General features: G+C 37.8%; 1 protein-coding gene and 1 pseudogene across 1 annotated transcript; both read left to right on the top strand.

The window, feature by feature from the left end:
* The first annotated feature begins 3,470 nt into the window (after positions 1 to 3,470).
* Positions 3,471 to 4,409, top strand: LOC118854991 (vomeronasal type-1 receptor 1-like). Its single transcript, XM_036765145.1, has one exon. It carries the CDS (start codon positions 3,471 to 3,473, stop codon positions 4,407 to 4,409), a length of 939 nt encoding a protein of 312 aa, XP_036621040.1.
* A 5,543-nt stretch (positions 4,410 to 9,952) lies between these two features.
* LOC118855278 lies at positions 9,953 to 10,480 on the top strand (annotated as a pseudogene).
* Positions 10,481 to 14,048: the final 3,568 nt, after the last annotated feature.

Raw genomic sequence — 14,048 nt, forward strand, 5'->3', positions numbered from 1 at the left:
CCTGGGAGAGCAAGAGTACCTCTGGGCTCCTGGTGTTGACCTCTGCTGGCTCTGCCCCTCTGGGACTCAGGAACTCCTACTACTCGACCACTGAAGCCCCACTTCTGTCTCCTCTATCCAGCATTTATTTTTTTTCTGAGGAATTCTCTGGGTGAGGGGGGAGGGATTAGAGCTATGTACCTGGCCATTATGTCTCCCAGAAGTTCAAAAAGATGCATTTCATACCTTCGGGCTGTAAACCTCAGGAGATGATATCTCACTGCGGATGCGTTTTGCTGCCTCTCATTGCTTCCACAGACTGCCCTCCTGTGTTGGGAGGCCTGGGGATCTCCGCCGGTTTTGGGCGCCCAGCTTTCTCCCAGCCTGTCTCCCACATGAGTTTCCTGGCCACCCGCTTCCACTTTGGTGCTGTATGGAGCAGCTCCCCACGCTGAGCACTCTCCAAGCCTACAGATTCGTTCCTTCACCTTTCAGAACCTCCTGGCTTGGAAATTTGCCTCACTCAGACTGCTTGTGGTTTCTAACTCTCTCAAATCCGCTCAAATTCACTTTTTTATAATAATCTGACAGAACTTGTGAGAGAGCTCCGGTAAGATGTCGTTTTCACGTGGCCATCTTGCCTCTGCCTCCCACAACCAAATTGTTGAAGACATATTGTCCCTGTGGCCTAAATGCAAGCAGTACTTTGCCTAGGATCCATGTGCACCAGAGAAAATGCTTCTACATATGAGTCATAAAAGATGTCTCTTTAAGTTTCATTCCATTCTCATAACAAAATTCACGTCCTGTATTTGAGGTAAACTGTTGTTTTCAGCTTATTTTCACACAAAAGACTCACATATTCAAAGACTAATAAATAAGAATGTTCGCAATTACTTTGCTATGCTTTTATTTATGAGGATAATGCATTTTGTTAAAGATTTTGTTTTCAGATATTCAATTCACCAACATGAAGATTTATTGGGCAAGTCCATGGTATATACATGTAAGGACAGAGAATGCGCCCGTAAATGGTAACATATTGGGTAGTGTTTGGCACGTCCAAAAGGTATTCCTTGAAATGTCTTATATTTTGGTCTGATTATCAATCTGCATGAAGCAGATACTGAAGTAGAAAAAGAGCTCAGGAAGATTTATTGGTTAAAATGAGGAGCCCATGGGAGAAATAGCAGAAACCACAGAAGCCTACTAGGCCATCTTCAAAACCTATTAAAATCAAGAAGAGAATAACTGTGAGTTACCAGGGAATATTGTCACCAAGCAATGGTAAAAGTCTAAGTCTTTTTGGAAAGTCAGAAAGAGCCAGTGAATCAACAATGGATGGTATTTGAGTAGAAAGTTGTGAGTGCTGACCTCAAAAAGAAAATGATTTTTTTAATGATTCTGCATATATACTTACAGATATAAATAAAAATGGTCAGTGTATTAAGGATTTGGAAGTCTTTTTCATATATGATATCATTTGATCATTATAGAAAACCTATAAGCTAGCTATCCACATTTTACAGATGTAGTTATGATACATATAGAAATTAAGTGATAAAGTTAGTAGTCATGCCACTAATGAGCAATAAAGAGATCTTCAATGGTTAAGCTGCTGCAATCCCAATCCAAACCTCTCTGAACCATGCCTTACTGGCATAAAATCTATTCTAGATGCTTTGGAGAAAACAGCATCATTTGCAAAAAGATATAGGTCAAAATCTTTCAAAAGTTATATATACACACAAATATGTACATATATGTATGTATCCATGATTAGTCTTGCCCAAAACCTACTTTAGTTCCTTCATTCTACTACCTACAGAAATTTTAAAAAATAAATTTACTTCCCATAATACTAAAGTCATGTATCCCTGCATGACTTTCCCATCATAATCAGGAAGGCAGGCAATTGATTTACTATCTACTATGTAGTAGAAAGGGCCATAGAATTGAAGAGGTACCAGTACCTCCTGTGCTTTGAAGCTGCTTTCTGCTAACCTATAAAAACAATTGTTGCCTAAGCTTGCTTTCTGCACTGACTCAAAATTGCTTGTGATGTCAATCAAGAGAATAAAATAAGAGTTTAAAAAGTGGACAACAGAATCCTTAGCAAAGTTGTTTTCCTGACATCTTGCGGGTCTGTGATTATGTTTCCCTGATTTGGAAGCCTTTTCTATTCTGAAAGCATTCCCTCAGAATTATATCCCTTTTGGAATAGCCAGAGTATGTAGTAGGAAGATACTGACAGCAATAGTGCAGCTGCATTTGTGACAATAATTTCCCCCTTGAATGCTTCTCTGTGGTCATGGATGTGCCTATATTAGAGGGACCATTATCCTGGAGGTAAAAGGATAGGAGAGCCTTCCAACAGCATAGTCTGCTACTAAAACTAGTTTTATTTTCCCTGCCATCACAAGTAGCCTGAGGAAGACCATACATACTTAGTTTAGCAACTACAGAATCTCCAAAAATGGGGTTATTAATCCATTATATCTAACCAAAGCCAATACAGGTTTATTAGCATCCTGGACAAATGGCCTTGATGTTGCCTGATAATTCCATCATAGCTTCATATAAAAATAAGTGTGGAATTATAGGGAACTATATGAAATAAATTTCTTTTGAATGGTCTTTATGATACATAAAGTACTTGACTTTATTAATTGATATAGAAATAATTTTTCTTCAGATTATGTAAGGAATGAGAGGAAAATTCAAGGCTAAATCAAAATCTTCAAAAATAGTAGAGGACTCTAGTGCAATTCTAACTTGTGAAAGAATCTTATCTACTCTATTATTATGAGAAGTCATTAACACTTTAGATTCTGGTCTTTGGTAAAGGATAACTCACCAAAACTCTGACAACTTCTTTTCTTTAATTTATCAAGCTTACATATGTTTCTCTGCTGTTCCAAAAATGCTTCATTTCTGAATTTGGAAGCATAAAAGAAAAGAAAGTTATTATTTTTCCACATGTGTGCTAGTTAGAATTGACTTTTTCCAAGATTTTGTTAATGGGCTGTTGATTGACCAACAAATTGAACCTTAATTTTGCAATTTCTTAGCCTCATTGAAATTTTTGTCTCTCACATTAACTGTAGAATGCCTTGAGATTTAGTACATTTTCTCATATTTGCCATGCGCTTTATCTGAAGCCTTATTTTCCCAAGGCTAAACATTTCAATTTTTTTGAAATATGTATCCTACAGTATTTGTATTCCTGTAAGATTTTTATCATATCAGTCTCCAATCTCTAGATAAGCTGTACATTTTCAATTCTGTTCTTAAAATGAGGCATATGTACACACACAGAGAGAAAATAGAATATATAAACATACATACACAAGATATAAAAAGGAATAAAAATAATCCCTATTTAATGAGTGAAATTTCATTTTGAATTCCCAGTTCTGTAAAAGTCTTCTTTCTTCCTTTCCAGGTCATCTTGTATCTGAAGACCATTTTCCTTTCCAAGAAATTAAGGAATGCAATCTTCTGATGATATCCTCTGCATTTTCTACATGCTTCAGATTATAATTGGAGTCTTTGGGAATGTCTTACTCCTTTGCCTGTATGCTTTTAACTTAATCAGTAGTCAAAGGATAAGACCCATTGATGTAATTTTTGTTAATTTGGCCCTTTCCCACATTGTGATGATACTCTTCAGGGGAATTCCAGTGGCAATCCAAGTGTGCATCCAGAAAATTTTCCTGAGTGACATTGAATGTAAAATCATAGTTTATCTGCAAAGAGTGTCCCGGGGTCTTTCCCTTTGCACTACCTGCCTCCTGAGTGTCTTCCAGGCCATCACCATCATTCCCAGCAGCCCCAAATGGGTAAAAGTCAAAGCCAAAGTCCCACAGTGCCTCATCCCATCCTGTGCCTTCATGTGGGTATTCAATTTGTTGACAGACTTGGTTGTGCCTATGCATGTGACTGGCCCTAGAAACGACACAGTCAGTAACCTTAACAGAAACCCAGGGTTTTGCTTTATGGACTGGAAAGGTATGTCTGCCTCAAAACTTGTTATTTGGAAATCACTTCATGATGCAGTGTTTTTAGGGCTCATGGCCATTAGCAGTGGTTACGTGATGCATGTTTTGTTCAGACACCACTGGCAAGTTCAACACCTTCATAACACTAGCCTCAATCCCATTGCCTCACCAGAGACCAGAGCCACCAAAGTCATCCTGTTGCTCACTATTTTCTTTGTATGCTGTTATTCAGGTGCTTCCATCATTATCATTATAGTGGAAAATTCTAAAGAGATAGAGAGATGGGTGACATACATGTCTATTTTTTTGACCTCCTCTTATTCTACAATCTGTCCCTTTGTTTTAATCAGTAGTGACTCACAGATCCTCAGTTTTTGCAATGTTTTCAAAAGGAGGAAAAATTCTTATCCCAACTTATTAGTATCTTAGACCAAGTAGTTTTAACTTTGACTCATGGAAGTAAAAAAAATATATACCCTAAAATCTCAGTCCTAAAAGGGGACCCTGGGGCAAAGATCAAGTTTCTCTCAATCAGAAAATGACGATTTCACCTTCTCAAACCTTTTTTTTTCCTTTACATATGCATCATTCTGTCCACAATAGCAACACAATTGGAGTCCAAAACAAAAGAGAGGAATGTTCACTAAAGTTTGGTAAAAATTGAAAATTGTGGTCCCATCTCTCATAGAAAACACCTTAATTGTAACCAAGTTCAATACACCTACATTCTGAAAACCAATGTCCAGAGATGTTAATAATTTGAACAGGTGCACACAGAGAATGAGTATCTAGAGAAATTTTAAATGACATTTTCCTTACTAGATAATCTACAGAGCTACCCATTGTGTCTCTTCTCTATATTTAGCTAATAACTATTTACATTTTAACATGTTTTCTCTTAAAATAATGAACTTTTCATCAACTACATCCCAATTTTCAGACATTTTTTAAAGAGAAATGAGATATGGGGATTTTAGGAGAAGAGAGGAAATGAGAGCAAGAGAGAGAATAAGGGAGAGACACACACAGACAGAGAGAGAGAGACAGACAGAGAGAGAGAGAGAGAGAGACAGAGAGAGAGAGAGAGAGACAGAGAGAGACAGAGAGAGTCAGAGAAAGACAAACAGAAAGAGACAGAGACAGACAGACAGACAGACATAGAGACAGACAGAAACAGAGACAGAGACAGAGAGATAGACAGAGAGAGGCAGAGACAGAGACAGAGACACATGGAGGGACAGGGTCAATTCAGCAAAATTGGCCAACATTTTGAAAAGAATTGACAGTATATGGAGTGTAGCTATTCATTTGTCATGGTAAAATCACAACACTCAACTCTGAGTCAGAGATTCAAGGTCCAACATCTGTTTATATTGCTTACTTTTTGTGTGGCCACTTCCAAGTCCTTTACACTCTGTTAATTTTAGATTTTTGTCTGAGAACAAAACTAAATACAGAATAGGATTGACCAAAATCTAGGGTTCTTGACAAGTCTAAATAATTCTCTCTACTCACCAAATTTTCAATATCTTGAAGTTTGAAACAGCTAATATATACGAAGTTGTCCCAGTTGATTGCCACCCTCTGGAAGACCCACATAAGGCATATAAGCCATGCTCCTACTATCATTAAGGGTCTTAGGTACTTAAAAGTGAAATTAAAATCCTTTACTAAATTTATTAAATTTGTAAAAATTATTTATCGAAATTATTGCATTAATTATAAAAGGTCTACCCAGAAACTATGAAAAAATGCTCTAAATCACTATTGATTACAGAAATGCAAATCAAAATGAATTTGAGGTACCACATCACACCTATTCTATTGGCTTACATTACAAAACAGTAAAGTGATAAATGTTGGATAAGATGTGGGAAAATTCTAACACTAATACATTGTTGGTGGAGTTGTGAACTGATTCAGACATTCTGGAGAGCAATTTGGAAATATGCCCAATGGATATGAAACTGTGCACACCCTTTGACCCAGCAATACCAATTCTAAGTCTGTATTCCAAAGGGATCATAAAAATGGGGAAAGAACCCACATGTACAAAATATTTGTAGCAGCTCTTTATGTGATGGCCAGGGATTAGAAATTGAAAGGATTTCCATCAAATAGGGAATGGCTGAATAAGTTGTGGTATATGAATGTAATGGAATACTATTGTACTATAAGAAATGATGAGTAGGCAGACTCCAGAAAAACCTGAAAAGGCATATGTGAACTGATGCTGAGTGAAATGAGCAGGACTAGAAGTACTCTGAATACATTAGTAGCCACATTGTGCAATGACTGATTTTGATAGACTTAGCTCTTCTCAGCAGTGGAAGGGTCTAAGACAACTCTGGATGTGCTATCCATGTTCAGAGAAAGAACTTTGAAGTCTGAAAGCAGATGGAAACATACTATTTTCTCTCTTTTCTTTTGTTATTTTGTTTCTTCTTTCTTGTGGTTCCTCAAATTAGTTCTAATTCTTCTTTACATCATGAATTTCCTATGTAAAAATAGGTTTAATATGAATGTATAGGTAGAGCCTCTATCAGATTGTATGTCGTATTGGGGAGGGGGGAGGAGAGGAAAGGGGAGGAAATTTAAAACTCAAAATATATTGGAAGTGAATGTTGAAAACTAAAAATTAATTTTTTTTAAAACAATCACCTACCCGGCAAAACTGAGTATTGTGCTCCAAGGCAAAATATGGATTTTCAATAAAATAGAGGACTTTCAAGCTTTCTCAGTGAAAAGACCAGAGCGGAATAGAAAATTTGACTTTCAAACATAAGCATCAAGAGAAGCATGAAAAGGTAAACAAGAAAGAGAAATCATAAGGGAGTTACTAAAGTTGAACTGTTTTGTTTACATTCCTACATGGAAAGATGATTTGTATAATTCATGAGACCTCAGTATTAGGGTAGCTGAAGGGAATATACATATACATACATACATATATATATATACACACATATATATACATATATATATATATATACATATATAGACAGATGGCACAGGGTGAGTTGAATATGAAGGGATAATATCTAAAAATAATCAAATTAAGGGATGAGAGAGGAATATATTGAGAGATCGAGAAAGGGAGAGATGGAATGGAGTAAGTTATCTCACACCAAAGTGGCAAGAAGAAGCAGTTCTGTTGGAAGGGAAGAGGGCGCAGGTGAGGGCTATAAGTGAATCTTGCTCTCATCAGATTTGACCTGAGGAGGGAATAACATACACACTCAATTAGGAATCTTGCCCCACAGGAAAGAAGGAGGAAGGAGATAAAAAGGGGGGATGATATAAAGGAGGGCAGATAGGGGAAGGAGGTAATCAAAAACAAACACTTTTGAAAAGGGACAGGGTCAAGGGAGAAAATTCAATAAAAGGGGGACAGGATAGGATGGAGGGAAATATAAATTAGTCTTTCACAACATCAGTATTGTGGAAGGGTTTTACATAATGATACACATGTGGCATATGTTGAATTGCTTGTCTTGGTAGGGAGGGTGGGTGGGGAGGGAAGAGGGGAGAGAATTTGGAACTCAAAGTTTTAAAAGCAGATGTTAAAACAAGTTTTTGCATGTAACTAGGAAATAACATATACAGGCAATGGGGCATAGAAATCTGTCTTGCCCTACAAGAAAGGAAGGAAAAGGGGATGGGGGTAGTGGGGTGACAGAAGGGAGAGCTGACTGGGGAATAGGGCAATCAGAATACATGCCAACTTGGAGTGGCAGGAGGGTAGAAACATGGAGAAAATTTGTAATTCAAACTCTTGTGAAAATCAATGCCGAAAACTAAAAATATTAAATAAAAATTAAAAAAAGAAAGAACTTTAAAATTAGTAAGAAAAAGTGAGGCTGGTTACCTTGCCCAGCCCTCCCTCACTCAAATCAAAGTCAACTGCAAGTCATATCATCATTTCCATGATGCCATGGTCCTCTTGGAAAACAAAGGACAAACACAACCTGTGAGTTAACTCAGCTGCCTGTATGGGGACTCAGCTAGTTGGGTAACTCAGCTTGTCCTTTACCCCTCCCCCTCCCCCCCACTCTCCCTTTCTCTCTTTGTCCCTCTCTCTCTCCCTGTCCTTCTCTTTCTCTCCAAAGCAAGGTAAATTTTGATGGCCAGAAGCTGCTCACCTTACTTGGGGTTTCTAGCTAGATTTTGTTTTCTCTTTTCCCCTTTCCCCCCTTCCTCCCTTCTTCCTTTCCCCCCTTCCTCCCTTCCTCCCTTCCTCCTTTCCTCCTTTCCTTCTTCCTTTCTTTCTTCCTTCCTCTCTTTCTTTGTTTCTTCCTTCCTTCCTTCCTTCCTTCCTTTCTTTCTTTCTTTCTTTCTTTCTTTCTTTCTTTCTTTCTTTCTTTCTTTCTTTGTTTCTTCCTTCCTTCCTTTCTTTCACAAAATCTTATACCCAGTTCACTTTAAAGCTTATAGATTGGACTACAATAGGTCCATGCCCAAGTTGCATTTAATGGCTGCATTTTGCTCTTAGAGCAAATTTCAAGGTTAACTGTTTCTTTTTGGAACAGCAACACTAAGAGTCTTCCCCTCCCAGGTTTTTTTTTTCTTTTTTTCTAGTTAAAGGGACCATCCCTTTATTGACTTCTTAAAGAGGTGTTACCTCACTCTAAGTGAGTACACAAAAAGGTCTTAACCTAAAAGGGCCAGGGTCTCTCTTTTCATCCTGGGTCATCTCCAATCATTCTGATGAATATTTGGTCACTGGATCCAGATGGCTTTTTAGGAGAAAGTAAGGCTGGTGCCATTGCATAGCCCTCCCTCTCTCAAATCGAAGTCACCTGCAACTCATGTCATCATTTCCCTGATGCCACGGTCCTGTTCAAAAAAGAAGGATAAACAACAACAATAATTTGAAACATTTGAAACAGAAAGACATAGGTAAACTAAAGGGCTGGTAAAGAACCTACTATGGTGCAACTGAAGTGAAAATGGCAAGGGTAGCAATCATAATAGGGTAGCAATCATAATAGAGTATCTAGGGGGCACAGTGGAGATAGTACAGTCTAGTGTTAGGAAGAACTGAATTCAAATCCAGCATCAGACACTAGTTCTGTGACCCTGATAACGTCACTTCAATCATGTTTGCCTCAATTTCCTCATCTATAAAATGAGCTAGAGAAGGAAGTAGCAAACCACCCCCACATATTTTCTAACAAAACCCCAATAGGAGTTACAAAGAGTTAGACATGACTTAAAGAACTATACAACATAAATAATGATCTTAGACAAAGAAAAAATAAAAATAGACTTAAGAAAAAAGAAACTACATTATGCTAAAAGGTACCATACACAGTGATATGATACCAAAAATTTTTACATCAAGTTTCTCTGATAAAGCAATCTTTCTTCAAAAATATAATAAACATAGAACTGATTCATATTAACAAAAATAAGAGCCATTCCCCAATTGATAAATGGTCAAATGATATAAACAGTTTAAAATCAAAGCTATGTATAGCCACATTGGGAAAAAAATGTTTTAAGTCCCTATTGATTAGAGAAATGAAATTTAAAACAACTCTGAGGTATCATCTCACACTTGTCAAAAATGACAAATGCTGGAGGAGATGAGAAAAATGTTGCACTAATCATCTGCTGGCATAGTAATGAATAGATCCATTAATTCTGTGGAACAGTTTGGTCTTGTGTCCAAATAGCTATAAACTATACACACCCTTTGCCCCATGCATACCACTACTAGGTCTGCAGACCAAAGAGATCAAAGAAAAGGAAAAGGACATACAAAAGTGCTGAAAACATATCAAAAAGCATGGGAGCAAGCACATAGCCTTGCTTCACGTACTTAGAAAGCACAAGAGCATTGTGCATTAGATAAGACTCTTGCAAGTAAGCCCTCATGAACGTGACATACAATATTGATGAACTTCTCCAGACACGAGGACCCTGGAGGCATCTATGTGCCCCGCCCCCTATCTACCCGCAGCTTCTGGTGCACTCTACCTCCTGCAAAACGACATGAATAATGCCCGTTATCTTTGGAAAAGAATTCATTCTGCTATAAAATCTGCAAATTCTGAGCTTGCTGGAATCTGGTCAGTAGGACATAGAATCTGGCAGAGAGACTTCCCAGGAATCTACACAACCATCTGCTCTCATCAGTGGTCTGAGACCATTCAGCCCATCATGGAAGCATTCAGAGATGCCGCAAGAAGAAGAGCCTTTGCGCGGGTTTCTCAGGCATACACCTCCATCATCACCGATGACTTCGCAGCGTTTCTGGGACTTCCTTTACAAGAAGCAGTGAAAGGTGCCTTGGAGTAAGGATGGCAGGCCGACTCCACCACGAGGATGGTGATGCCCAAGAAGCCCAGTTCCCTCGATGTTTCCTTTAACAGATTTATTCCTTTATCAGAGCCTGCTCCAATTCCACCAATCCCCAACGAAAAACACTTAGCCAGATTGACGGACTACGGGGCTTTTCTTGAAAATTGATTCATCGGCTTTTCTGTTCGAGATCAAACTTGGAACCCTGTGTACTGACCAGTCCAGAAAAGTGACATTTTCATTGCCTTCTGTTGGATGAAACACCCCGACATTCTTTATTAGAACATGGGATAAAATATGTATGTTATATACAGATAAAAAAAGGAAAAGAAAAAGCAGCCTTCAATCTGTACTCAGTGTTCATCAGTTCTCTGGCTTGGGACAAATTTCATTTTTCATCAAGAGTTCTTTGGGACCCTCTTGGATCCTTGTCTTGATCATAGCTAAGTCATCACTACAGTATTGCTATTTCTGTGTATAACTTTCTCCAAGTTCTGTTTACATCAATTTGTATCGGTTCAAATGTCTTCCAAGGTGTTTCTGAAACCTTATTGCTTGTCATTTCTTATAGTAAAATAGTATCTCATCAAAATCATAGCACATCTTGTCCCCCATTCCCCAACTGATAGCCGTCCCTTCAATTTACAATTTTTTGCTAACACAAAAAAAGCTGTTATATATATTTTTGTAAAAATATGTCCTTTTCCTTTGTTCTCTTTGGGATTTAGAGCCAGTAGTAGTAACACTGGATCAGTGGATTTGTAGGTGTACAATCTTTTGGACATAGTACCAAATTGTTCTCCAAAATCTTTACACTACTGTACAACTCCACCAACAGTGCATTAGTATACTACTTTTTCTACATCCATTGGAATATTTGTCATTTTCCCATTCTCTCACATTAGCTAATATAATAAGTGATGGGTGGTATTTTAGAGCTGTTCTCATTTGCATTACTCTAATTGGGAAAAGGGAGTTTTTTAATAAAATTTTTTAAATAAAATTTTCCTATGTCCCCGTGTATTTGAGAAATGTTATCTTTGTCAGATCAACTAGCCGCAAAATATTTTTTTTCCAGTTTCCTGGTTTCTTCCTAATTTTGACTTCACAAAATCTTTTACATTTCATAGGAACCTTTTTGATGTTTAGCTATTTCCAACCACCCATTGGTCCAGTCTTTTCCCTCTGTTAACTATTTCCTTTTTATACTATTTAAAACTTGCTTTACATATATTTGTTTCCACATTTTCCACTGACCTGCACTAAATTATAAGTTTCTTGAGGGCAAGCATTTTCTTGCCTCTTTTTATATTGTAGTTGGAGACAAAAAGACAGGGAGAGGGAAAAAGAGAGACAAGAGATAGAAACAGAAAAATAGGGGAGGGGGAAGGTATTTTGAACTCATCGCTTCATACAAAGCAATTAGGTTTTTTGATAATTTTTTTCCATTTATTGGTAGTTAATTAATTCACGGAAACTGACAACCTGATGGTTGTTATCAAAAAGAGCCTTCAAGATATGAATAATTTACCCTGTAGCTGGAGTGATACAGCTTTTTCTTTGAATAAATCTACCTGTAGATAATAAAAGCAATATTTTCATATGAGTTCATTGCAACATATGTATATATATATATATATGTGTGTGTGTGTGTGTGTGTGTGTGTGTGTGTATAAATTTTATTAGTAAGAATAGATTGCTTCTCTGTGTGTGTGTGTGTATGTGTGTGTGTTTTGTAGAAAATCTCACCCAAAGCCCTAAATTACAGGAACTGAGTTCCTCAGATATTAGGGCTAAGAGATCATGATCTCCTTTGCTCCTAAAACTAGGAAAGGTATTGCTCTCTCCTTTGCTGTTATCAACCATAGGAGAAAAAAAAATTTCTTTCCCAATTATCCAGTTAGTCTTATAGACATTCTAATTCATCACTTTTAATTACTGATGTGAGGTTTTACCTGAGACAAAAGGTTGTTTTCTCAAGACAAATCTCAGATTCCTTCTATTGACTTTATTTTCTGCTTGACTGGATAATTACAGCTCTTAGGGGAGATGAGCTCAGTAAAGGTTATCTATGTAACTCCAGCCATGTTCATCTCCACAAACCACATACATATACTCATGCATGCACATATACACACCCACTCACATAACTACACACAACTCTAGCCATTGTCCTGGCATCACAGGTTAGACTGCTGAGTCACTTTATGCCTTGGCCAAGATTCCTAGAAATATCTTCTATGAAAATGGAATAAACTCTCTCTGTGCTTGGGATAAAGAAGGGAATAAGTAGAAAAAAGCTTCAGAAGATATTATTCTGTCCTAAAAATGCAGCAATTTATAATGCCAGGTAGTTAAAGAGTGTCTCTGCCTCTGCCCAGGCTTTACTATGGTGGTCAGGCAGGTTAAGGTGAATGTGTGTAGGTGCAACATTCAGAAGGTTATGATTCAGAAGGGAGATTCTACAATGTAACAGTGCTGGGAGAGAACTGGGTCCTGATCACTCCCTTTCTGACTAGATCAGGGGAAGGAGCTTTAACTTCTGAGTCTAAGCTCAAGGGAAGTAGCAGCAGAAGGCTTTTATTTCTGATTCAGCTTCAATGTTTTAGAAAAGTCATTGTGACTTGTCCAGCCAAATCCCTGTCCAGGCTCAGAGTCCTGACTGACTTGTTGCATGGCTAGAAAATTATGGACCTTAGACCCCTGGCTGCTGCTCTCACTGCCTTCAGGCCCTGTAGCTTGAGCCTGGCCCCTTCTCCACCACTCAGGTTCCAGGGCTTTCAAAGAATGTGGATGACAAGCTGAGACTTCCTGTGGGGGTTGTTAAAGCAAATGCTCCACAGCCTAATCTCTCTCCCTGAGCCAGAGTCTTAGAGACTCAGAGAGTCAGAGCAGAAAAGAAGTAAGAGGAGTTGATGTAAAGCTTGAATTTTACAGGTGTGGCAACTGGGGCCCAGAGAAAGTTAGTGACTTTTTCAGTGTCTCAGAAAGCCATAGTTGATAGAATTTTCCTTGAATCCAGATGTTCTCTGTCTCCCATTGCAGATCTCATTTTACAGCCCTTTTCTGCTTCTGGGGTGAGCTTTATGCCTATTTGATTTCAATGTAGCTGTGATTGGCAAAATGCAAGTCACTCTCAAAGGTCTTTGCCCTTTCATTCCTGTCTCCTACATCGTTTGCTCTGCCTTTTTCTTTACATAATCCTCACTTCTGCTACTCTTATAATCATCTTCCACATAAAATTTAGTGATATCCTATATTCTAAAAATTACCTTTTTTATAATTTGTGAAAAGCCAGCTCTCTGCTTTTCTGTCTCAGATGTCATGGATGCTCATGATTCATGGTAAAATGGGAAAGACACCAAATTAGAGGCACAGGACAAGACTTCAGATTCCGACTTTGTTGGTTAGTACCTGTGCTGCCATGGGGAGATCATGTCAGTTTTCTAGGACACTCATTTGATATTTAAATAGCAATAATAATAAAAATATTGGAAAAAGAAATCATTGAACTAGTTATAAGCTAAGAATCCTTCCAGCAATATTTTCAATATTGAATTGTATCTTTGGAATATACGAGATTCTGATCCCATCCATTCCCCAGGTTTATTGTGGAATAGAAAACCTGATACTAAGCAATTCACGTCAAACAAGAATTTTCTTGGGTGAAGTATTAGACTGGGGAATAGAAAAAGAGGGATGCAAAAGCATGTAAGTGTTTTCTCAATATTTATTTAAACCTTGATTGTAAGGCCTGTGAGA

Source organism: Trichosurus vulpecula, chromosome 6, assembly GCF_011100635.1.
Source record: "Trichosurus vulpecula isolate mTriVul1 chromosome 6, mTriVul1.pri, whole genome shotgun sequence".
In the NCBI taxonomy this organism is placed as follows: Eukaryota; Metazoa; Chordata; class Mammalia; order Diprotodontia; family Phalangeridae; genus Trichosurus; species Trichosurus vulpecula.